Source organism: Sander lucioperca, chromosome 10, assembly GCF_008315115.2.
Source record: "Sander lucioperca isolate FBNREF2018 chromosome 10, SLUC_FBN_1.2, whole genome shotgun sequence".
Classification (NCBI taxonomy): domain Eukaryota; kingdom Metazoa; phylum Chordata; class Actinopteri; order Perciformes; family Percidae; genus Sander; species Sander lucioperca.
Window position 1 is genome coordinate 23,848,661 of NC_050182.1, and position 23,536 is coordinate 23,872,196.

The 23,536-nt window shown below is 37.6% G+C and overlaps 2 protein-coding genes across 6 annotated transcripts; one reads left to right on the plus strand and one right to left on the minus strand.

Annotated features, from left to right (window-relative positions):
• Window positions 1–667: 667 nt before the first annotated feature.
• On the plus strand, window positions 668–5,298 carry LOC116049739 (C-type lectin domain family 4 member D-like). The gene is made up of 5 exons (XM_031299695.2): window positions 668–823; window positions 2,500–2,694; window positions 2,849–3,000; window positions 3,096–3,217; window positions 5,021–5,298. The coding sequence occupies exons 1-5, from the start codon at window positions 799–801 to the stop codon at window positions 5,178–5,180; spliced, it is 654 nt and encodes a 217-aa protein (XP_031155555.1). The 5' UTR covers window positions 668–798; the 3' UTR covers window positions 5,181–5,298.
• cd4-1 (CD4-1 molecule) lies at window positions 5,221–23,512 on the minus strand. Of its 5 annotated transcripts, XR_004898548.1 has the most exons (13): window positions 23,426–23,512; window positions 12,998–13,121; window positions 9,892–9,956; window positions 9,654–9,803; window positions 9,398–9,544; window positions 8,691–8,924; window positions 8,225–8,590; window positions 6,993–7,256; window positions 6,743–6,843; window positions 6,507–6,550; window positions 6,157–6,314; window positions 5,795–5,800; window positions 5,221–5,657 (listed from the first exon to the last, which is right to left on the minus strand). XR_004898548.1 is itself a non-coding variant. In XM_036006253.1 (11 exons), exons 3-11 carry the CDS (start codon window positions 9,944–9,946, stop codon window positions 6,284–6,286), a joined length of 1,386 nt encoding a protein of 461 aa, XP_035862146.1. In that variant the 5' UTR covers window positions 9,947–9,956; window positions 12,998–13,121; window positions 23,426–23,512; the 3' UTR covers window positions 6,080–6,283. The 5 variants fall into 5 exon arrangements, 3 of the variants coding, with proteins under 3 accessions (XP_035862147.1, XP_035862146.1, XP_035862145.1); XR_004898549.1 differs by lacking the exon at window positions 5,795–5,800 and having other exon boundaries at window positions 5,221–5,585; window positions 6,133–6,314; XM_036006253.1 differs by lacking the exons at window positions 5,221–5,657; window positions 5,795–5,800 and having other exon boundaries at window positions 6,080–6,314; window positions 8,691–8,918.
• Between the last annotated feature and the right edge of the window lie 24 nt (window positions 23,513–23,536).

The following is a 23,536-nucleotide window of genomic DNA, read 5'->3' on the forward strand; positions in this document are numbered from 1 at the left end:
GCTCAGTAGTCACTGAAACAGACATAGACATGAACACTAAATAGTCCTCCTCTGCTTTAATTAGTTTGGTTTGAATAAAAAAATATGAAGAAGAAAAGCTGACAATGGTTGTGGGAATAAGGTGCCAAGAAAAAAAAAAATTAATGGGACATATACTAAAAAGAAATGTCGACAGTCTGTTGGAGCAACAGAATGGGCATCTGGTGTGTGTGTGTGTGTGTGTGTGTGTGTGTGTGTGTGTAAAGATGGGAAACATATCAATTTAAGTTAAGGCCACACTTTTTCACAGCAGACAGTTTAACTCTTCCTAGTATAAAAAGCACAGGTGTTACAAATAACATTAACAATGGCTCTGTTCTATTCAAGTGTCCCAGTAAGCCATGACAGTGTGACAGTTACCCAGCATGCACAATACCAGCCAATAATAACAGTGTGCTGATTAATCTGGAGTCATACATTTTAGACCTCCATGTTTGCCAAGTTTAAAAAAGTAGGAGACTTTTCTCATGTAACAGTAAATAATGCCCAACCTGCATGCCAGCGCTCCGTCATAAAATTATTGTCTATCTGATCCAATATGGCAGGTCATCAATGGTTGGGCTACCAGATATTGCACCATCTGAGTTTACATGCTCGATGTTCATTAACATTCCAGCCAGTCTGGTACATTTGTGCAATCTGTACTTTCTGCCCTTTGTTGTTTACACACAAACTGCTCCTATAAAACATCCAGAGAGAAGAGCGAGGAAGCCAGTGAAGTAGAAGAAGAATTTTGTGATATTCAACAATCTGACAGACATGATGAACCTCATCAAAAAGAAAGGTAAGTGTACCCTCATCACAATCAGATTTATTTATTACCAAGTAAGTTTTTACTAGCAAGGAATTTGCCTTGGTGTATTATGTGCATTAAGTAAACAATAAGGGAATAAACAATAAAGCAAAGTATTGCTGTAACAGTCAAGCACATAAATACAGAATGGATATACTACAATAAATTATAAAGACTATACCAAATATTTACAATATTACTGTTTTAGAAAGGGAAAGAAGGAGGGCGGTACGGTTTGTGCAGGGTGTGCAAAATATTGATTAGGGGATGAGCAAAAGTTGACAATATATATGATATGTGAAATAGTCAAGGATAATAGTCCAGGATGTGTGTTAATGTAAGGTGTAGTGACTGTGGGTGGGGGGTTAAGTATCTGTCAGAGTATGTCAGTGGGGGTCCTGGGCCTTGTTAATGAGGCCCACTGCATTAGGTAAGAAACCTCTTGTGGCTTGAGGTTTTGGTCCTGGTGGACCACACGCAGCCTCCTGCCAGAGAGAAGTGGTTAAAATGGTTTGTGTCTGGGGTGTGGGGGATCGGCCACAATCTTTCCTGATTGCCTCAGGGTCCTGGAGGCGTACAGGTCCTGGAGGGACGACAGATTGCAGCCAATCACCTTCTCCGCAGCGGTCTACCCTTGTCCTTGGCGGTGGCCGTAGTGTAGCAGATGGTGATGGAGCAGGTGGGGATGGACTCAATGATGGCAGTGTAGAATTGCACCATCATTGTCTTGTCTTGTCAGTGCATGGACTCCACAATGTTGACTGGGGAGTAGTCTATATCCTTGACGTTCCACTTCCGGAATTGCTCCGTTGCCGACGGAAAGTCAACCGGATTTCACTCATTTAGGCCGATATCCGTTGCCCTGGGCTACCTTTGTGTTGGCATTTTAAGCTCCGGTCGATTTATAAGGGCTATAGCTAACCTTTTCTCAGATCTCTGCAGGGTTAATCCAGACAGCCAGCTAGACTATCTGTCCAATCTGAGATGTCTGTTGCATGACTAAAACAACTTTTGAACGTACACACGTTCCATCAAAACAAGTTCCTTCCAAGGCTATTTTGCAGTGGCACTGCTGCTTTTCCCGGTGCTTAGCACCACCCAAGACTATTGTGATTGGTTTAAAGCAATGCCAATAAACCAGAACACGTTTTCCACCCATCCCCGAATGCTATGTGGAGTAGCCAGACCCTCCTTTAGTGTGCTTTGGAGGAGAGTCTGGCAAAGCGAGACAAACTGGGGAGTAACCCAGGGTGATGGGGGCGGGTGGGGCTGCATTCTTTCGGAAATCCACAACCATCTCCAGCATTTAGCTCCGAGTTGTTCTGACTGCAGCAGGTCACCAGATGGTCAATCCACCACCTATAGAGGGTAATGTCGTCCGCAAACCTCAGGAGGTTCAGGGACTGATGACTGAATGTGCAGCCTTGTGGAGAACCGGTGCTGATGGTCCAAGAGTCAGAGACGTGTTTCCCCAGCTACACATGCTGCTTCCTGTCAGACAGACAGTCTGTGATTTACCTGCAGGGGAAGTCGAGCATGTAGAGCTGGGAGAGCTTGTCCTTCAGCATAGCTAGGACAATGTTGTTGAATACAGTGTGCACAAGTGTATGTGGATGTGCATGTAATGTTGTATCTGCGTGTTTATATTCTGCTATCTGTCTCTTCAGGCACCCTGGGCATCAGAGGCTGCATAGTCCTCTATGTTCTCATCAGCCTGTTGGTTTCTAAAACCTCCACTGAGGCTGCAGACAGTCCAGAGGCAGAGGTGTCTTCTCTAAAGCTGAGACTAAACTTGATGATGAATCGCTACAGACTTTTGTGTAACCAATACTCCAACCTGGCATCCAACTGCTCAGCTCCAGGTACTGTACTTTTCTCTTCCAGGATCCAGCAGATAATTCATCAGTTGTTTATTCTGCAATCTCACATATATTCTGGCTTTTTCTGTAAACCATCTGTAAAGTTTTCCTTAGTTAACCAGGCTTTTTTTTATGTGATACATGCACTCTCCCACAGCTATAAACTGCACACACTGTCCTAACGGGTGGCTTAAGGTAGGGGACCAATGCTTCCACCTCAGCACTGACAGAGACAACTATTTTAATAGTACAGATAAGTGTACAGAGATAGGTGCCCATCTTGCCATCTTGACCACCAAAGAACAGCATGTAAGTGTTTCTGTTTCTGATTGTATCTCTACATTTAAATATACTTGTTAATTCACAAAGAATTCACAATAAATTTGGATGCATTACATTTTTAGGATGTTGTGGAACAAGAAAGCAGAAGGATCGGAAGCTTATACACATACTACTGGATCGGACTAACTGACATTAAGAGTGAAGGAGACTGGAAATGGGTGGACAACTCAACACTTAAAACCCCGTATGTATGAAACGGCTACAATTAAAATACCTTTTACCCGACTCACATTCCACTCTTCACACTGCTGTCTTCGGACAAGAAGTCACCTTGTGAGATCAATAATGTTGTCAGACACTTTAAATAACGATCTGAGCCTGTCATAGGCAAAAACAATTACTTTTAGTGGACAAAAATCAAGGATGCACAATTGCCTGGTTTGGTTACATTGCAGCTCGGTTTGCGCCGGCCGGTCTCACTCAATACTGGACCAATTTCAAAGATTTTTTTCAGTCTATTAGACACAATGTCCAAGTTGAAAAAAATGAAATTACCCTATAAGAGTGTAACTCCTACAGAAGATTTATTTAATGCATATTCACAATAGGTTACTATTTTGAAAACATCTGAAAGCCGGCCAGACCTGATGATCAAAATTGATAAATGCAATTAAGGTTCACTGAGTTTGCCAAGACTTTAAAGAATGTTTTCAGTGTGTAAGTCGATCTTTTTGAGCAGATGCAATGTAAAGCAGAAACGTCTGTTGAGCTTGTTCTTGTCAATGTGTGTTTAATTGTAACAGTCACTGGCCTCTATCAATACCTCTGCTGCTCGTCAACAAAACCCACACTTAGGCCCAGTGATGCTTTGAGCTAAATGCTAACAACAATGCTAACTTTGTAATGTTTAGCTGGTATAATGTTCACCATCTCAGTTTAGTGTGCTAGCATGCTAACCTTTGCAAGTAAGTATTAAGTATTAACCCTTGTGTTGTCTTCTTGTCGACCATGAACTTGTTGTCCTTCAGGTTTCAAAAATTGAAAGTTTTTTGCTTTTTTTGTGCTTTTAACACTTTAAAAAAACCAAACGTTTTTGTTACTTATTTCAACACTTTTTTCATTCCTTCTTTTTTCAATTCAGTCCATAAACCTAATTTATATGACATTATACCTAATTTTGGAGTTAAAACAAAGCGGAAACTATGAATTATATTGACTAATAGTTCAGATCAGAGGATGTTGAGAGGATCACAGACTGGTTTATGTCAACGTTTAGTCAGGATGCTGTTTTGAAACCGTTTCAACTATGATAATGCTATAACATTGAATAAAACACCCAACATGCAATGAAAATAATCATTAATTTACATGTGAAAAATGTTGGGTTCCACACAACGTACATGCATGCATCCATGTTATTTTTGGGCACTTTGGTTGAAATTAATTATGTAAAAATCTTTGAAAACCGGTCAAATTTGACCCGAGGAAAACACAAGGGTTAAGTACAGCCGAGGCTGATGGGAATGTCATTTGTTTTGCAGGTATTTAGTAATAATCCAAAGTATTGAATAACTAATTTTGACCTGATGATGGCGCTATATGAAAAGTGAAGTGATCACCAAAGTCATCAGAACAAAATCTTGGTGCTAGAGGAAAAGTATAGTAGACACGCAAGTCAGTAGGATTCATCCTCTGGGGAACATGAAGTTAAATGTGTGTGGACAAAGTTGTTTTATAAATAATACCTGATTGAAAACTACTTAGCTTATAAATATAATATGTATATAAGTTCACTTTCTATGAAAACATGCCATGGGTATTTGGTTGTGGTTGTGAGTAATTACAGGTAATTAAATTGTATTTAAGGGTGATCATCAATAGACAGGAACCAGCAAAGATTCCCTCTCATTAATTTATTTATTACCCCTGTAAACTTTGCTATGTAATGCACATGCCCCCTTAAGAGATTCACTTTTAAAGTCAGGTGAAGCAATAGTCTGACTTCGAACAAGCACACACTGATTTCTTCTGTCTGCCCACTGTGTAGATTTTGGAACGTGTTGAAATCACAGTCAGACAACAAATTATCCGGTGGGCTGAAGGGAGAACATTGTGCGGTGGTGGACAGCTACACGCAACTCTGGTACGTTGTCTCATGTTCCTTCTGGTACCCCCGGATCTGTCAGATGGACGCCATCCCGCTCTAGTGAGCCCCAGCACACCACTGCAGGACCACCACACAATTATGAAAGATATTGATACTTTATTGGAAAACTTCAGTGACCAATGTCTTCATCTACAAAAATAAAAAATATCTGACAAAAAGGTCCAGTTTTGATTTAACTAACGAAGTGTCCTCATTTGCGTATTTAGTATCAACATTTGCTCATTTTAAAAATAATATATTTGTAAATACTGTATTTATAAAAGCAAGTAACCAAGCCTATCAGTGCAGTATTTTAGAGCATCATACAAAATACATTATATATCAAGACAAATCTAGAAACAATGTGGATGAAAAAGGGTATAACACAAACAATTATTAACAGCAATTATTACAAACAATAATGTTAAAATGATAATTAAATTGAACATAGAGCAATTCTGTAAAAGATGTTACATTACAGAAAAATCCAAAATGGCTGATATGTACAACTATAAAATACATTTTTGTCAGAACTGAACTTTGTTTAAAGTGCTCATATTATGCTTTTTGGCTTTTTCCCTTTCCTTTATTGTGCATGTTATAGGTTTACAAAGTGAAAAAGCCAAAAGTCCACTCCAAAGGGAGTTACCATCTCCAACAGAAAACACTGTTCACAAACTGCTCCAGACAGCTCTATTGTAGTCCAGCCTTTACTTGAACGTGCGTCACTTTGTAACACACGTTATAATGCTCGCCTAGCTGCTAGCGTAGCACGCCCTCATACTCTTCTACTGACTGGCTAGTAATTCTTACCTAGCTACTGCGCATGTGCGACTCCCAACAAAGATGGAACAGAAGTGAGATGTCTCACTCTGTAGCTAAAACAGAGAGCTCAACACACAGGGTGAAAAGAGGAGCTGCAGCAATGTCCAGTACAACAAAAATATGGTGTATTTTGAAAATTAAACCATGTAAACCTATTCTGATATAACCTCTAAATACAATTATGAACATGAAAATGAACATAATATGAGCACTTTAAAACGTTTAGACCCTCATCTAACACATCTAGCTGAGTTTCAGATATGATAGGAATATCCATCTTATCTGGACAGAAATAGAATTGGTTGCGAAGTCCTCTTGAAAACGTCTTTGTGGTACATATTATGTTCTGTAGAATCCTTTGGGCTTGGGGCTGAAACATAAAATGTCACAGGTTTCTTTTTGAGCTATAGAAAGAGACACAGACCTACAAAAAGCAAGATGTATATTTTATTAATGTTTGTATCTTCATAAAACACCTTATGGCTAAAAGTGTTTTTCACATTTCAGTGCTGGATGTGTGTTTGGAGTCATTTCATGAGTCCAGGAAATGGTTGTTACGTACGTTTTGCATTGGCAGAGTCGGCGCCCGAGGTGTCTCATCTTCCGCTAATGTCAGCCACAGAGAGAGAGAACAACATAGAACGAGAGAAACATATATACATATATATATATATATACACAGAGAGAGAGAGAGAGAGAGAGAGAGAGAGAGAGAGAGAGAGAGCGAGAGATAAGTTAATGTCACACTCATAATCCTGTGTGATCGAACAGAAAGGAATAAGAATGGTTTAACTGTACTTGTCTGTGTTGGTAGAGGATGAAAACGAGGATGAGGATGAGGATTACGATGACTGTGACACTGCATATGACCACCAGCATCCACACACTCAGTTTGGGTTCTGTGGAAAGCAGAAACAGACAGGCATCAAACAGTATACAGTATACAGTAAACATCATGTAAAACCAAGTTTCTGCCGTAAAAGAGATTGTGGCCACAGGGTCATGCCCATGTCATATTTCCTGCTCTCCTCTCACTTCCTGCGCTCACCAATCTTCAGAGTTATCTCAGCTGACGTCAGCCGTGTGTCGTTCTGCCACAGCTCACACCTCCACTTTCCACCATCTCCTCTCCCCACTTCCGGGATGGTGAGATGGGTAGGGTGACCGCCAGATCCCAGAGACGAAGACGACAGGGATGATTTTTTAGGTGGGAACCATTTGAGTCGCAGGTCAGAGGGCAGCGGATGGCCGAGACTGCAAGTCAGGTTGAGCTGTTGGCCAGAAATTAACTCTGTTCCTGGGGAGGAGGTGACTGGAGAGAGAGAATGGAAGAAGAGCAGAAAGAAAGACAGAGAAAAATATGAAATGCATAATAAACTTTAATAGCCTGGGAAAATATTGTGCTCTCCTTTCTTCTACATTTTATTATCTGAATCCGACTGAGCTTCTGTTGCTGCAGTGTGCCAGGAAAACTTGCCAAATTTAGGGGAAATTCTTTTTTTTTTCCAAATGAAAACAGAAAAAAGCAATAAATGGCAGCATATCAAAACCACACTGCACATAGCATTAACAACACATTTAAATTCAATAAAAAGAAAAGAAAACCCAGCATAGTCAGTAATAATATATTGTGAGTCGCCTTAGAAAAAGTTAGAGCTGAAACAATAAGTCAACCATTCGACCAGTTAATGGAGAGAAAAAACAATTTGCAACTATTTTGACAATTGTCAATTTATCGTCCAAATAATTTTTAAATTCTTTCTCTGGCTTCAACCACTCAAATGTGAATACTTGCTTGTTTCTTAAGACTTCTATTGTAATACATTTAATATCTTTGGGCCTTGAATTGCTTGTTAACTAATAGCTAAAAAAACAACAACTGAGAAATCTTAGTTTTACACCATAAATCCTTAAAATACAGAGTCCAATTAAAATTCCTTGTGCTATCACACTCTTCTGGTGGAGGGAAAGCTCGTTTTACTACAAGTGTATTAGCCACTTAATTAGACACATGTCACACCAACCCACTTCCAAATAAACTCTGCAGCAGGCAGATAAAAACACTTGCACGGTAAAACAGAGCAGAGGCAGAGAGAAGGCAAAGAAATGACAATCTCAAACTTGTTATGAATGACAATTAGGAAGGAGAAAAGAAATGGGAATTCAAGAAAATAAATTGGGACACCACGATAACAAAAGAACAAGCAAACAAAATTTCATATGACGGCTGTGACTGCAACACAGAGCTGAACGCGCACAATGCAATTTGTTTTGACTTACTTTGCAGCACCTTCACGTGTACAGTCCTGGTCAGAGCCACATTTTTAAACTCCAGGGTGCATACATAATCTCCTCTGTCTTCTTCACTTCCTTGATCTCTAGTCAAAGACAGATTAATTTTTGTAGGGTCTTGTACAAGACGCAGTCCTCTGGTTAGTTCTGGCTTCCAGGTCAGTGGATCTTCCAGAGAGAGGGAGAACAGCCTCTGTGGACTCGAGCCTGGTTCAGGGATGAATTGCCAGTGCACCTCCTGCATGCCCTTAGCTTTGATTTGATCCCAGGAGATGTAAGGAGGAAGGGAACAGGGGACGGTGAGAGGTCGGGATTTAGACGTATACTGAGGACTTAAAGGAGCTGGGGAGAGGTCTACATAAGGAGGAAAAGAGAAATAATGGTAAAGTTATCTTCAGGATGAGGGTACACTACTGTAAAACTAATGCATACATGCTTGTACACAGTAACTCACCTATAACCGTAACGAAAACGTTGGCTACATGCGTTTGTCTAGCATTTGTCACAACACAAGTCCATTGGCCATTATCTTGGCTTGTGGCTCTCGCATGGAGTTGTTCAGGTCTCATTTTAACTCCTTGGGGATTCAGCCAATGTATCTTTAGGTTATTGGGACCCTGAGTTACTGCATTGCAGGACAGAGACAGGGAGTCCCCAGGCAGCAGAGGAGAGGGTGAGTTCATACTCACTAGGAATGGAAATGATGAACATTATTAAAGGTTTGATTTTATTTCTTAATGTTGTAGATAATTCAGTATTTTGACTTCTATTTGGCTGTACATTTCCATCAAGTAAAAACGGTTTAACAAATAGAAATACAGCAGCAGTTAGGTAAAAACCTGCAAAAACATAAAGAAGTAAGTGTAAAGAAAGGAAACACCCTTGCTGTTTAGCTTGACTACTATGTTTTATGAGTTTGTCCATTGGGTTTTGAAAAGCCAAAAGGTTGTAAAGCTTGACAAGTTAAACCCACAGCAATGCAACATGAAAACATTAAAAACAATACATGTTATAAAAGCATACACTAGATTTTACCAAAATAGCCCATAGTTTATGTTGAAAACTACAGTAGTATGGTAAAAAAGTATAATTGTTCTTATAAATGAAAATGTATCAGGGTGAATGTGTCATGGACTCATGACACCTTATTCTTACTCTTACCAGTGAGTTTGAGTAGTTTATATGTATATTCGGAAGGGCCACCATATACTTCAAATTTAAATATTGTCGTGAAGTCTTCTTGTTCGAGGTTGTTGATAATAAGTGAGTCGTCAGACAACAAGGACAACCTGTCTTTCCAGCGTGGTTCTGCAAGGCCAGAATGAAATGGTTGTTATTGTCAAAAGTACCTTTATTTGTTTCAACTGTTGATGGTAAAAAGATATTATATCTGTGAATAGCTCAATGCACTGTTCACCTTGACTGGTCCACGTCTTTCCCATGGTATTGCGCCAGGCAAGGTCACGGCCATTAAAGTACCAGTACACATATTTTTGTGGATGAACCCCTGGAGGCTTAAGGGTAACCTTCTCTCCCACCTGAGCATAATATATGAACTCTTCGGCTCCTAAGAGAGTGAGAAGGATGTTACTGTATACGTTCACAAAACCAGACAGTCCCTAATAAATTAATCATCTGCAATCAGTGCATCTTACCTGTTGTTGACATTAGCATAGCGAGGAGAAGGACGGATTGAATTAAGTTCTTCATTTCAGTCACACTGAAAAAAAGTGAATTAGAAAATTACAGGTAACATATACATTATGTATGATAATAATAATACATTTGATTTGTATAGCAGCTTTCACATACATTGCAGCCAAAAGTCCTTTACATGAACATAACATTACAAAAAAATGTAATAAAACTAGTGATCGAATGTTTAAATTGATCCAGTTAAATGAGCACTGCAATGGCCAAGACCAAAGCATGAATTCATTTTTTTTGCAGTTACCTGCTAGATATGGTCAGACTTTTTCCTATATTTCTGAGGTGATAAAATGCAGTCAGTGAGCTTTTTTAAGTTCAAGCTATGCCCTATAACAACACCCAAGCTGTCCCTTATCTTTGAACCTGTTTTGTCTTTTTTTGACTCAGTCCCAACAACTATAACTGTCTCATTTAATATCTAAAAACCTATTAGTCATCCAAGTTGTAATACATTTTCAGCAGTTCAATTTTCAATAATAATTTAAACTGTTGGGGTCGTCGGGCACTGGAGATAAAAACTAGATAAAAATACATGTACTGTATGGTGGGAAAAGGAGTTGGCCGAGTATCAAACATAATTATTGAAAGATTTCCAATAAAATATTCGAAAAGTAGTATTTTAGTATATTAATGTTGTAGAAACATCCTTACTTTATCATACTGTATATTTTGTATGTATATCAACTTTTGCTGCAAAGAGACATTATTCAGCAGGAAGCAAAGAGGGGTTTGTGGTGGTCTTATAGATTTGAAGAGATTTGAGAAGATAAAAAACAAAGAGTTGAGAGAGCTGAGAGTAGGCGGCCTGTGGTGGGTTTTTTGGATGAGAAGAAACATAGAGCATATGCTGGGTTGTGGTGGGCCTTGATTTAGTTAAGGTGCAGATTCTTATCCCAATCCTCCCCCTCTGCCTCTCACACCCCCTCTCTTCCTCCCCTGTTCCACGAAAGACGGATCTCTCCGCGCTTAAACAGAGAGAAGAAAAGAGACCACACCACCAGCGGCACACCTAGACTGTGGTTTAAAGGTAGATGTTTCCCTCTTCTCTCTCCCTGTCTCATCCCCTTATCTTTCTCCCCCTGCAATTTTTTGGTATCTCTAGTGTGTACAGTGTGTGATTGTGCACAAAAACATCTTTTCAAAGACTTTTATTGTTGCTTTTATATTGATTTGACCCTTTAAAATAAAATATTAGTCTATATATCCGATCTATTTTTTTAATTAAACCATTGAAATCAAAGAAATCAAAATAAAACTGTGAATGTAACCACACAGGCCAGACAATTACCTATGATGAAGATGAAGCTGTTAGGTCTTAACTGAGTCACGCTTAAGGCCAAAAGTGAGCGCAAGAGACTGAGATTGGAGATTTATTTGTCAAGATTTTATCTTGACATGTAGATCAAATATAATTTTACATCAAAAACAAATGCAGAACACTGCTTATTAATGTTTATTAGGTGTTTTGCCTTAAGACTAAATAAATAATACTGTATAAATAGGTGAGGAGACATGAGGAGCGCTGGCTTCAGATTTGTACTGGCCAAATATTACAAAACAATACATAATAAGAGTAAGAAAATAATAGGCTTGAGTCCAACATGAGATACATTTGCAAGATACTTAGACAATGTATTGTGCTAATTATCTTCCATTGGAGTATTTGTTCCCTCTTAACATATTACAATAATGCTTTGCAACAATGCATATCCTTAAAGGCTTGTAATAGGTTTTGACAAATGTTTTTGTGGTATAAAAACATCAAAGTTTGAGCACCCTGGTCTCTGGTTTGCGTCCGGCCAGGGACCTTTGCTGCATATCATTCCTCATCTTGCTTTACATAAAAGAATTAGGATGAATATTTCAAATGTCTTAAGGTGACACTAATCCCAACACATTGATAGAATTCTGCGTATGGCTTAAAAATGTTATGTCAGCCAATTACCTCACTAACAACACTAAAGATTCAAATCTGATGTGATGTGTCTCAAAGCAAATGGTTTATGTATGTTTCCAATGTATCTATAAACAAATCAAGATCTGTAAACATATGAAGGTAGATAGAAAATAAATAATGTTGCATTCTTTATTATAACTGAGATCAGAGTTTGTAAGAAAATAAGTAAATGGGGAGAACGTAGAGACAGAGTGACGTACACAAGTCACAGCACCTGTGGAGCTGCAACCCAGAAACCAAGACGATCATATCTGTAGTCAACAACAAGCAGAGATGGAGGGGGAGGGTCAAGGGGGGAGGAGAGCGAGCAGAAAAAGGAAAAGGACAGGCCGGATTACAGTATAATTTATTGGATGACGTGTGTCTAATTGTCACTATTTATATTTTTGTTTTGGGCTGTGTTTTTTTCAAATTTTTACTTCTTAATGAATTACACAGATAAATAATGTATGCAGCTTAAGGAAAACAAAATTGTTGGACTGAAAAATCAGTGGTAGACAAATGAATGGTATTTCAATATATTTACAGTAAGCTCAGATTGTCACATTGTGTTTAAAGGTCCATATCAATTAAATTGACTGATATAAAATGCCCTTATGAATTACATTTTTCTATATAATCTGTAAATTGTGTACATAGCGGTAGTTCATGATACCGCCCAGTGCTTTATGAATTCCAACAAAGCATTAGGCAAGAAAGACGAAATACAACAAAAACAACCAAAGAAAATTCTAAATCAATTGAGGTGCAGTGATAATTTTATCTAATAATCTATATTTATGATGTTTTTTTGTTGATGATTTTCATGTTTAATATTATATGTAATATTTCTTAAGGTTTAAGTTAAAGGATCGGTATGTGTGTTTTTAATTAATACATACATCTTGTCTTTGTAGCTGTAATCAGATGAATATATAAGCTTGACCTGTCGGCCCTGCTGGGCCTGCAGGTGTAACACGTTTATAATTCAAAATTAGCATCAGGTAAGATAAAACATTTGACACTGATATTTGTGTAAACAGCACTAAATGTTTTTATATTTTAAAGTACATGCATATTTAGCTAAAACTAAATTTAAATTACAATATACTTACATCTGTTGTTGAGTGCTAGGCGTCCCTCTGTGTTCAGTGATCCGGAGTCGGGTGGAAATGTTGAATATTTATCAAACAAACTCTCTTCTTAAGTGGCGTTGCACCTCCCTCCTCAATGATTGGTCTGGAAACAAAGCACACAGTCGTCGATCAAGCTCAAAATCAGAACAATGACCTTTGATTGGTTGTTACAGAGGAAGACGTCTCATCCCTATGTTGTTGTTTTTTTTTTTAACTAAATTAAAACAGTTTGAACTAATCGCTTAGTGTGTTGTTTAAGACAAAAATGTATACCCTGCATAATAATATAAAAATCATTTGGAGAGTGTGATGGTGCCATATTTAACCAGTGCATTCTAATCTGGTCTTCTTTGTTCCTTTTTTTACTTTTTAATCTTTCCAACAGATAAACAAACAACTAATCTTAATTGGATAACATTGTTATTTGAGTTGCTGCCTGCCTGATAACAGAACATTTGTGAAGGGTCTCCATGGACTCATTATCTATCTTTAGCATGTTCTAACTAGCACAGCTTACGGCCTAATTTATTATAATTGCTCAGTTGATTTTCCCCTGATCATATAACTGTACTGATTTAGATACATAATTAGTTTGTCAGAATTTAAGCCATGAACTGCTTGACCAATCTTCACAACAGCAGCTGATAAATGAAAAGTAAAAATGAAACAGATAGATAAAGTGCTTTGAGGAAAAATGAAAAGTTTTTGGGGAGATTGTCTCACTGGGTCTGTACAGAGAAATGTGAAATAAATATACTGTACAAGGAGACCTCCAACCACAAAAATACAACCGTCAGTGCATTTTATCTTCTTCTTTATAAGATCACCTTTTTACAACTCTAACACCAGTCCCTGTGCTCATTTATACTTACTTACTTTTGATAAAAATGGTCTTTACTCACATTAACAATGATAAAGTCTTTAGATATCTTCTAGAAAGCAGGGAAATACTGTCGTATGAACAGTGGGAGCTACGCACATCAGTGTACTTTATAGTTTTAAAGTTCACAACAAGATAAATGGATGTAAAAGTTGTGTAAAGTCTGCAGGGCGATTCGTCTCTTGTCTGACAATTGTAAAGACTCGAACATGATGTTTCAGGTAAAAATGGTGTAACTGCTCTTGCGTATGTAAAAATACTGAATATTAACCAAAGAAACATAAAAAAAATCACAATGTTTTACTTAAATTCCCCCTTGAGTAACTTTGAAGTTATATAATTCATTTTTTGATCACTGTTTGATAACTTGACATTTCTATTTTTTATTTTGGCAGCACCAAACTTTATGTGCATCATTTTAGACACAGTTTCTTATAATTCAGCTGATAGTTTGAATATTTGGTAGTAGAAAGAATTTGACTGGAATTTAAATTCAAACAAATTCTCATCCGCACGAGTTTGAACAAGATCCAGCCAAACGGTCCATGCAGGTGGAAGAGCTAAACAGTTTCCCCTAAATGCTTTCATCTAATCTAATTCTTGTTTTCTGTTCTGATTCATGATGAATTAGTATTCAATGATAATTTACAAGATGGTCAGAATTAACAAAGCAAATGAGAGCAGCCTGCGCAGGCATTTAACAAACAAACCTGTAAATGTAAAGCGCAGGTTTCATCTCTGTGAAAACCAACATTTGTCCCTAAATAAATACTAATTAAATATAGCCCTGCACTCATTTCCATCATGTGGTGCTGTTTCTGGTGGACTGGTGCACCGTGAACCCACTGAGGAGAAATGATTATTTCTTTGTATCTATATTTTGGTAACAAAACTATATTTGTTACGTGGTTCAGTTTAAAGTATACAGGCCTATGGTCTTGTTCAGTCTGTTTTTCATTTCACATTACATTGACTATTTTAGTGATGTGAAGAAAATCAATTGTCAGTCATCCAGTGTAAAGTTCAGGTTACACTCTGCATGACAAGTAGTTATTGTAATAATTTTTTGGTAAATGTACACCTGTGCGGGAGCCAAACATCTGCTTGTGCTTATCTCTACTCCTAACCTGCTGTAGTCTCGTCTGCACTCAATTCAACAGTAATGTAACATCTGTGGACCTCTGTCTGTTGTTGAGTTAGTCTCTGACAGCTTATTGTGGTACTTACTGTGCACACAACTGCAAAGATTGTTACTGTTACAATCATGCTTCATAACTGTGCTGATGTATCATTACAGGAGTTGAATAAAGAAAATATCCTCTAATTAACATGTATACATTTCAAACCAATTGCAAGGTTTTTGAAAAGGTAAAGGAATGTAAATGAAACTGGAATGGCCGCCACCGTTGTCACGAGTTTCTTATTCTTTGTTTCTTTTCAGCGAAACTTGATAACCACTTACAAATCTGTTAATTAATACCTAAAACCACAAAAGTTTGCAAAATTACTTGACTTCAGTGGGTCAAATGTAAAGGAACAATACAATACAGATAGCTTGAAGGTGTAAAAGATTCACTTGAATACAATGTTTGCTTGTACCACATTGAAAGATCAGTTTTTAGGCCTCGTAACAAAATAGAAATTCATCCTCATATGATAATGAAATGATCTATCTGAGGCCAAGCTTACTAATGAGAGCTACAGGGATCATTAAGGGACTGGAGCTGCAGAAACACACTGCTAAGGTGGTTTAGAAACACTCACCACAACAAGGACAAAACAAACATCTCGCATACGTCTCATGTGTCTCTCTGAGGTTTGTGTGCCTGCCTCTGTACTGCCTTCATGAAGGGCTCACACCTGCTTCTGTTCCCTCTGAGCTCAAAATGAAACAAGCCTTTTGTTTGCTCCTTAGAACGAATACCTTCAAGTTATGGCCGCCATTAAGAAACATTTACTTCTAGGGCCTGGCATAAACTAAATGAGTCTTCTCTTACAGAACATCTAGACATTAATGTGTCGCAAAGAATAGGTTCAAATTTGACACTCTCTCAGTGGATACATATCTGTTTTCTAGCTGTGATTTTGATGGAAAACACCTGAAAGTGAGGAATCCCTCATTAGTCACACACCTAACGGGGGAGTGTGGACCACATCGTTTCATTACTGAAAGAGAAAAAGACTAAAAGTGTGGGCCACAAGCAAGAATGAAGGGTGATTCACTTATTTCATATATATATATATATATATATATATATATATATATATCTTTGCTTCCTCATCCTCCATTTACTCCTACAGAGGATTTCCCTCACCATGCGACCTCTGTTTTTGTGTGTGTTTTATAACCGTTTCAAGTTAGACGAATGGTGTGTGATTTAACTGAGGCAGGTAGCTAAAACACTGGAGGATGTCTGAAGCCCTGTGTAGACGGGAAGGTACCGAGATTATACTGTATGTGACGTTTCTGAATGTTTCAGAAATAAACAAAATGTCAGTGGAAAAGAGGTTGAGAATCAGAAACAAGTGACATTCTGCTCAACGACTGAAAACAGTTGGTCTGTTTCATCATGAGGGGGAACTTCATTCAAACTTCTTTGAAACTTCAGTTGTGAAACACTACATGTCTCTCCCACTCACCACTTCATCTCCATCATTAGTACACATCGATTGTTATTTTTGGGTGTTACTGTATTGTTTGTAGGCTGCTGCATAATCATTTCATCAGAATGGAAAATTTATATCTTTTGTTACAGTGAGCTTAGATTCAAAAACAAGCATGTTGTTGTAATGTAATAATAATAATAATGTATACTTTATTAATCCCACAAGGGGAAATTACAATGTTTTCACTCTGTTGTTATTACACACAGGCCTGAGTTACACACACATGCTCAGTACCTATGCATGCATTAATGGAGAGATGTCAGAGTGCCCAGGGAAAGGTGCCCTGAGCAGTTGGGGGTTCAGTGCCCTGCTCAAGAGCACCTTGGCAGTGCCCAGGAAGTAAACTGGCACCTCTCCAGCTACCAGTCCACCACCATACTTTGGTCCGTATGGGGACTTGAACCAACAACCCTCCGGTTCACAACCCAACTCCCTACTGGCTGAGCTACTGCCACCCCCTCAAGTCATGTTTGTGTGATACACCTAAGAAATTCAAACCAAGCAGAATTATATTCGTCAATCGGAAAAATGCATCATGGCTCATAAGAGACGCACTAGGTTTATGATAAAGCATACTGTTACTGTAAAGTTGTTATTAACATAATGCTGATTTGCTGAAGTTTAATGATGACGTTGGTTATGCCATGGAAAATCTGCTGTACCCTCCCACAGAGCCTACATAAATGCATGCAACAATAACTGTTTCTGTGGTTTCTGTGACTACATTCCTGTGAATAATCAATTTGATAATTTCAATTATCCACATTACTGTCAGTATTCGTTCTCTCTATTAAGAGGTGAACTTTCGTGTGGAAGCGAGGGTTGCATAATGGAGTCTGATACGAAGCACAGATTAAAAAGTAAACCCTGTTGTCAGCAATACAATATCACTCAATAAATATATCGCTTTGTTTCTGTGTACTGGCTGTGAAAAGAGATATCCCTCTAGACAATAAATCTAAATCTTAAACTAGCTGCCCTGCAAACCCCCAATTTCCAATGTCATAACATTTATGAACGTTTCTTTTCTGATGCACCACAGTAAATTCAGGTTTACTACATTAAGTACAACATTATACTGTTTGTTGAGTATGATATTAAAGAAACATTTAGCAACAGAACTGTAAAATAAACCCAAATGCAAACGTTTTGACATTATAATGCATCATAACGCTCCAACAGGTTAACGCAGGGGTCTTCAATGTTTTTTAAGCCAAGGACCCCTTAACTGAAAGAGAGACAGAGCAGGGACCCCCTACTACATATGTTGTATAAAATGATGTTGCATATTAAAGTGGGCCTACAATAACGTGTAGGACGGCCTCAAGCCTTTATACATAGCTTTATTGTTCATATACAAAGCTATTAAAATAATAATTGTTGGCATGATTTTATAAATCATCTTTTAATGTTACACATACATGTGGCACAGTGAATCCTCATGATTAACTGTATCTTTGGATGGCTATCTTAATGACTACCTTACCTATAGGCCAGCAAGCCTATCATCAGTGGGGATTTATATTTGCTAATATGTTGAAAGTATGTTTAGACATTTTAATTTTTTTGAAAAAAATTTTTTACAATAATTTGGTGGCCCCCCCTGCAGTGACTCCAAGGACCCCCTAGGGGTCCCGGGCCCCCCGTTGAAGATCTCTGGGTTAACAGTTGAGTCGCCTAACACAAACGCATCGTCCTCAGTTCAATTCAAGCCGTGGACATTTGTTGCAGCGGTGGAATGTAAGTACATTTACTACTGTACTTAAGGAAATTTTGAGGTACTTATTTCCTTTTTATGCTACTTTCTTCTTCTACTCCACTACATCTCAAAGGCAAATATGATAATCTTTAATGTTTGTGATGAACTGAAGGATGAAGTGCTTCTTTATGTGTTGAGAAAATGCTTTTACTTCTTAAGCTAAATTAACTCTTTTAACACTTTCTTAGTTTAGCTGGAAATTGTCACAGAGCTAAAAACAGGGCTTTTTTTCTAATGAAAAGTTTACTTTTTAGAGATACGTGGTTCTAACACAGCGACGCTACAAAAATATAATGATTTTATAGATTATGATGCATTGCTGTAAATTAAACTACCCAGCAGTAAATAAAGTAGTTAGAATTAGCACAACCTTAAACATCTACAGCAGTAAAATGCACCATACACATTAATGCAGCAGTAATATTAATCCAGAAACATCAGCTAGAATACTAAAACACTGACAGGGAACATTTTACTGCACAATGAGAACTTTTACTTTAAGTACTTTAAGTACATTTAAATGCAGGACTTTTACTTGTAGAGGAGTGTTTTCACAGTATGGTATTAGTACTTTTACTTAAGTAAAGGATCTGAATACTTATTCCACCACTGGTTGCATATCACACCACGTATTCTGTCCATCTCTACACTGTCAACAATCAAATAAAGGCAAAAATACTCCCTAAATGAAATACACTCACTTAAAAGTAACAACGTAGAACATTTACAGAGGTAGACGATGAAATAGACAACTGCTGTCCTGTTATGCTACACTCTGGGAAGCTTAGCTGTCTAACAGCAGCTAATACATTTGTTTGCAAATGTAATAAATTCTACAACTGCTTCATAAAAACTGTCATGCTACATCAATCCAGTAGCTTCAACCTAAATTAGGAATTAGATGATTTGTAATCAGATTTCTCTGAAATGTGTCTTATGTTACAAGCACAGTCCGGGGCGCATAAATGTGAAAAACACAAATTATTATTCACATACACACACAGCAACAATATTATAAACACAGACAGTTGGAGTGTATTTCATCTAACCACTTAATGCTCAGCGTCCGACATACACAGGTGTACACATCTACTTTATAAGAGCAACAGTTTTTATGTTTCATTTCCTGGTTCAACGCACTTTACTCCTGGCCTTGTTTAGCAGTTCAACATCAAAGTTGCAAAGCTTATACACATTAGCAACAATGAAGGAGCATCACTCAACTGCCAATCTTTTACAAATGAAACAACAGACTAGAAAATGCATAGTTTCAATCGGAGACTGGTCAAAGATCGAACACAATGTAGCACAGTTGCTTAAACACTGACTTCACTCATCCGAATCTGCACTGACAACTGAAACTTGCGTGGAACTGAAGCTAAACATTAGGGGAGTTCACAGAACGGGAAATCACCTATCAGGTGATTATTTAAAATTTAAGGATTGTGGATTATTTAAAAATCAAGTGTGCACTTTGTTCCTGCAGTTGGAGCCCAGGTCAAACTCACATATCAATGTGCTGATTGCTGCACCTCTTTTTAGCAGCCAACAAATGCTGTTTGGCATTCAACATGAAAATGACACACACTTGAACCAGGTGTTTACATGGCTTTGTTCTACTAATGTTAGTGTGTTCACAATAAACACACTTTATACACTGTATGTCACGGTTTTCTCATGTATTTCATACATGCTCCTGATGGAATGATAACCCAAATGGAAATACAAGAGGGAGGGACACACATGGGTTCAGAAATTTCAGTTTCACTTTGTGTGTGTTTGTGTTCATTTGTGTAAGACAGACAATGAGACTGAAAACTGAGTAATATCCATGAAAAGGGAATCCTGTTGTCTCATATGAAAATACCCCCAGTGCACCATAGATGTTACATTTTCATGACTAAGTAAGGGAAACACTTCTTGGTAATCGCCTACAGAAGAAACAAAAAGTACACATCGAGGCACTAAATATGAATGTTGACATGCTTCTCGCCGCTCTAAGAGAGAGAAAGGAATACATTACTTTTTTTCTTTTACTAAATATGATGTAGTCCATTATTTTGTCTCTGTACTCCAGCACACTGGGTTTGAAATAAAACAATGAGATTAAAGCACTGACTTCAAGCCTCATCTGGGTTTGAATATGTTATTGCGTATAGTCCCCTGATTTGTAGGACAATGCAGCAAAACAATGCTCTTAAACAAATTGTTTTCTCTGGCCAAATACAGGTTAATAAAGTCACTCCAGTTACCTAGAGTCAATACAGCTGCACCTCTGTTTACAGAAGACCAAGCTAATGGTAAACCCCCCCAAAACAATTACAGGGCAGTACAAGTCTGTCAGCACCACCAGGTATAATACCAATGGCCTGCTGACTACAAACTCTGCAACCAAATACTGAATATGAAAACTCTATATAGTTTGTTATATAGGTAGGTTGTTGTTGTTTTGTAAATGTAATTAATACAAAAACACATGTTGGGTCGACTAAAAATGTGGGACCATGTGTTGGAGATATTACTTTTCCGTATACAGTTAATGTGAACACTCTTAAATTAAAGCACAGCGTCAACTTTCAAATCAAACGTGTCCGAAACAACGAGCCAACACAACACAAATGTATCACTGTCCTTCTACTTGGACTATACCGACAGTTTGCAAGAAACCTTGAACAAGCTTCTTTGAAACAAAATTTAAAAGTGCACACAAAACAAAATAGTCACAAAATAGTCACAAAGATGTCGTCCGTATTGACAGCACAATATTATATAATGTAGGCCTTCCTAGATGACATCTTCTAAACTGATGGGTGTTCAGACTAGTTTTAGTGGTAGTGAATACAGCGTGCACTATCATGGAAAAGGATAGGTGATCTCTCTTGTGACTAATAATGCTGTAAAACAATTAGCATTGATGCACCTGGGTAAAAAGTGTAAGTGAGTATTTGCTTTTACTATATTCAGTTCAGTTCAATTCAAAATACTTCATTCGTCCCTCAAAAAGCAATTGGTAAGCGGGTTAACAAACCCAAAGACACACAAACCATTCATTGATACACATAAAAACAAGCCCAAAATACAAAAAAATGCAATGTAAAGAAAAAAAAGTTTAAATACACAGGGTGAATGGCTAATCCATAGCTGACCAACACCACAAAGAGACACTATGTCAAAATGTGCAATTGTGCAAGGTATACCGCGCCTGTTAACAAGTCTTATGGCTTCTGGCTACATTACACAAGCAGGTGTATGCCTGTATCAACATATACAGTAGAAGTATAATATATACTATGTAGGATCAGCCATTTTGTTATGTCCTAAATAATGTTTAGGTTAATATTTAACATGTCCTGTGTTTATGGTACAAAAGTAAGAAACAAATCATGTGAGTCATATGTTGATAACAAACAGACTTTTGTTCAGAGATACCTGCACCAAATCTTTAGGCTTTTCAGGTTCCAAAATACCGTTGGGACTGATTTACCGTATCAGTTATCAGAGTGTAAAGTTGTTTTCAAAAATTACATAATGCCTAACCATTTAATTTCAGATTACTTGACAAACCAGACATGACAGCATTTGGCAATATGTCACAGAATGTGCCAACCAAACAGACTGATTGATTTAAGTTAGTCTTCAGTGTTAGATTGGATAAAAGCAGAACTATTGTTTTTATATGTTACAATTGATGAAAACTCCTGCATTAAGCTCCCACCATTTACAATTTGATTCTTGTGCGTCCTGTTGAATTTTTGAGTTACATTACGTTTATATACGCTGTATGCCACATATGTGGACTGCGACAAGTACATATGTACGTTTAAGTTATGTTACAGTATACACCGCATTTCTTAAGGCATTATTGAAAGCACATTGAAAGCTTTTTGTTCAGTCAGCCCACTTCTGATATACTTAACTCATTATGAGCAAAATCTTGCATAGTGTAGATCTCAATCATTTGACCCATAAAACATATTTTACAGACACTTAAAGTGCCCCAAAATACATGAACAAAACAAGTTATCGTTACTGTCTCTCTTTTAAGGCTTTCAAGTCAGAAACAAAAAGCCATTTTGTGAACGTTTTTAAAATGTCAATGATTACTCTGGGCTCATCAGAAGAATACATTATTTGTAACAAATAAATTATAATATAAATACAGTGTAATTATTCCCAATAGAAAGACTTAGTATGTCAGTTAACAGCCTATGTAAACACAAAAAATTAGTTTAAATGTTTTTTTTTTTTTTTTAAATTGGTGTTTCAAAGCTGCCACTAATCTTTCATGTTGGCCAGTTGTAAGGCCACAAAGTTGCACTCCTTAGCGACAGCTGACACCAACAGTTAACAGGAACAAGATATAGGTTAAACATTCACAATCTCCAGGGTTTAAAACATATTTTTCCAGAGATTTCTTTCTAAAAGAATTTGTTTGTGTTCCACTTGCATATGACAACCCATCAATTGCAAAATCAGCTAAATGTCACCAACGTTATTGCACAAGTTATTGTACAAGTTTATTGCACAACTTTCTCTGTTTTGAACAGAGAATTATTTTAGGCATTTCTGATTTGTGATTTTAAAAACCTCCTCAGGGTTGTCATCAGGAATAGCACAACACCAAGAAGATAGTAAATCTCCCATAGAGGGTGAAATCCATGCATCAAGGCTGATACATTTAAGTTACTTAAGGCTTGTGATGAAACAAGCAAATCATTTTGATCACACTTGATCCAACTCATCTGTGTTTCTTTGAGCTAAATATCACAAGGCATTGACCCAGAACATTGGAGATAATCCGGCTCATTGCTTTCTTGTAATTATTTTAGTTTGTTTGTGTCATTTTGAGGCAAAGTACGAACAAGACAAATGAAACCACACTAAGGCCAAGACAAAACAATGAGTATGTTGAAAGTGCCCCTTTGCTTCTGTCTATGAGGTGTATCTCAGGCAGCGTTTGTCAGTATTTGTAGAAACAATGTGTCCTCGTAGACAGACATGTTGCTATCCTGATTTACGCATCTTACCTCTGGAGGAAAATCCCTTAAATCAGCTTTTATATACTACTGAGTTTATATATAGTATTTTTAGAAGTACTTACATGTGATGTTCTCAGTGCAGCGGTAAGTTCAGCTGTGACATTTGGTAGACTGTACGCATTGCATGTGGCTCTTTCACTCTCACACACATGCACGTGCACACGCACATGCGC

Excerpts from the sequence above, each read along its gene's own strand:
- LOC116049739 (XM_031299695.2), top strand. The coding sequence starts at position 799 with ATGATGAACCTCATCAAAAAGAAAG. Across the intron at positions 824-2,499 it reads GAACCTCATCAAAAAGAAAG|GCACCCTGGGCATCAGAGGC; the intron begins GTAAGTGTACCC and ends CTGTCTCTTCAG. Across the intron at positions 2,695-2,848 it reads ATCCAACTGCTCAGCTCCAG|CTATAAACTGCACACACTGT; the intron begins GTACTGTACTTT and ends ACTCTCCCACAG.
- cd4-1 (XM_036006254.1), bottom strand. The coding sequence starts at position 9,946 with ATGAAGAACTTAATTCAATCCGTCCTTCTCCTCGCTATGCTAATGTCA. Across the intron at positions 9,804-9,891 it reads TATGCTAATGTCAACAACAG|GAGCCGAAGAGTTCATATAT; the intron begins GTAAGATGCACT and ends TCACTCTCTTAG. Across the intron at positions 8,591-8,690 it reads CGTTTTCGTTACGGTTATAG|ACCTCTCCCCAGCTCCTTTA; the intron begins GTGAGTTACTGT and ends CTCCTTATGTAG.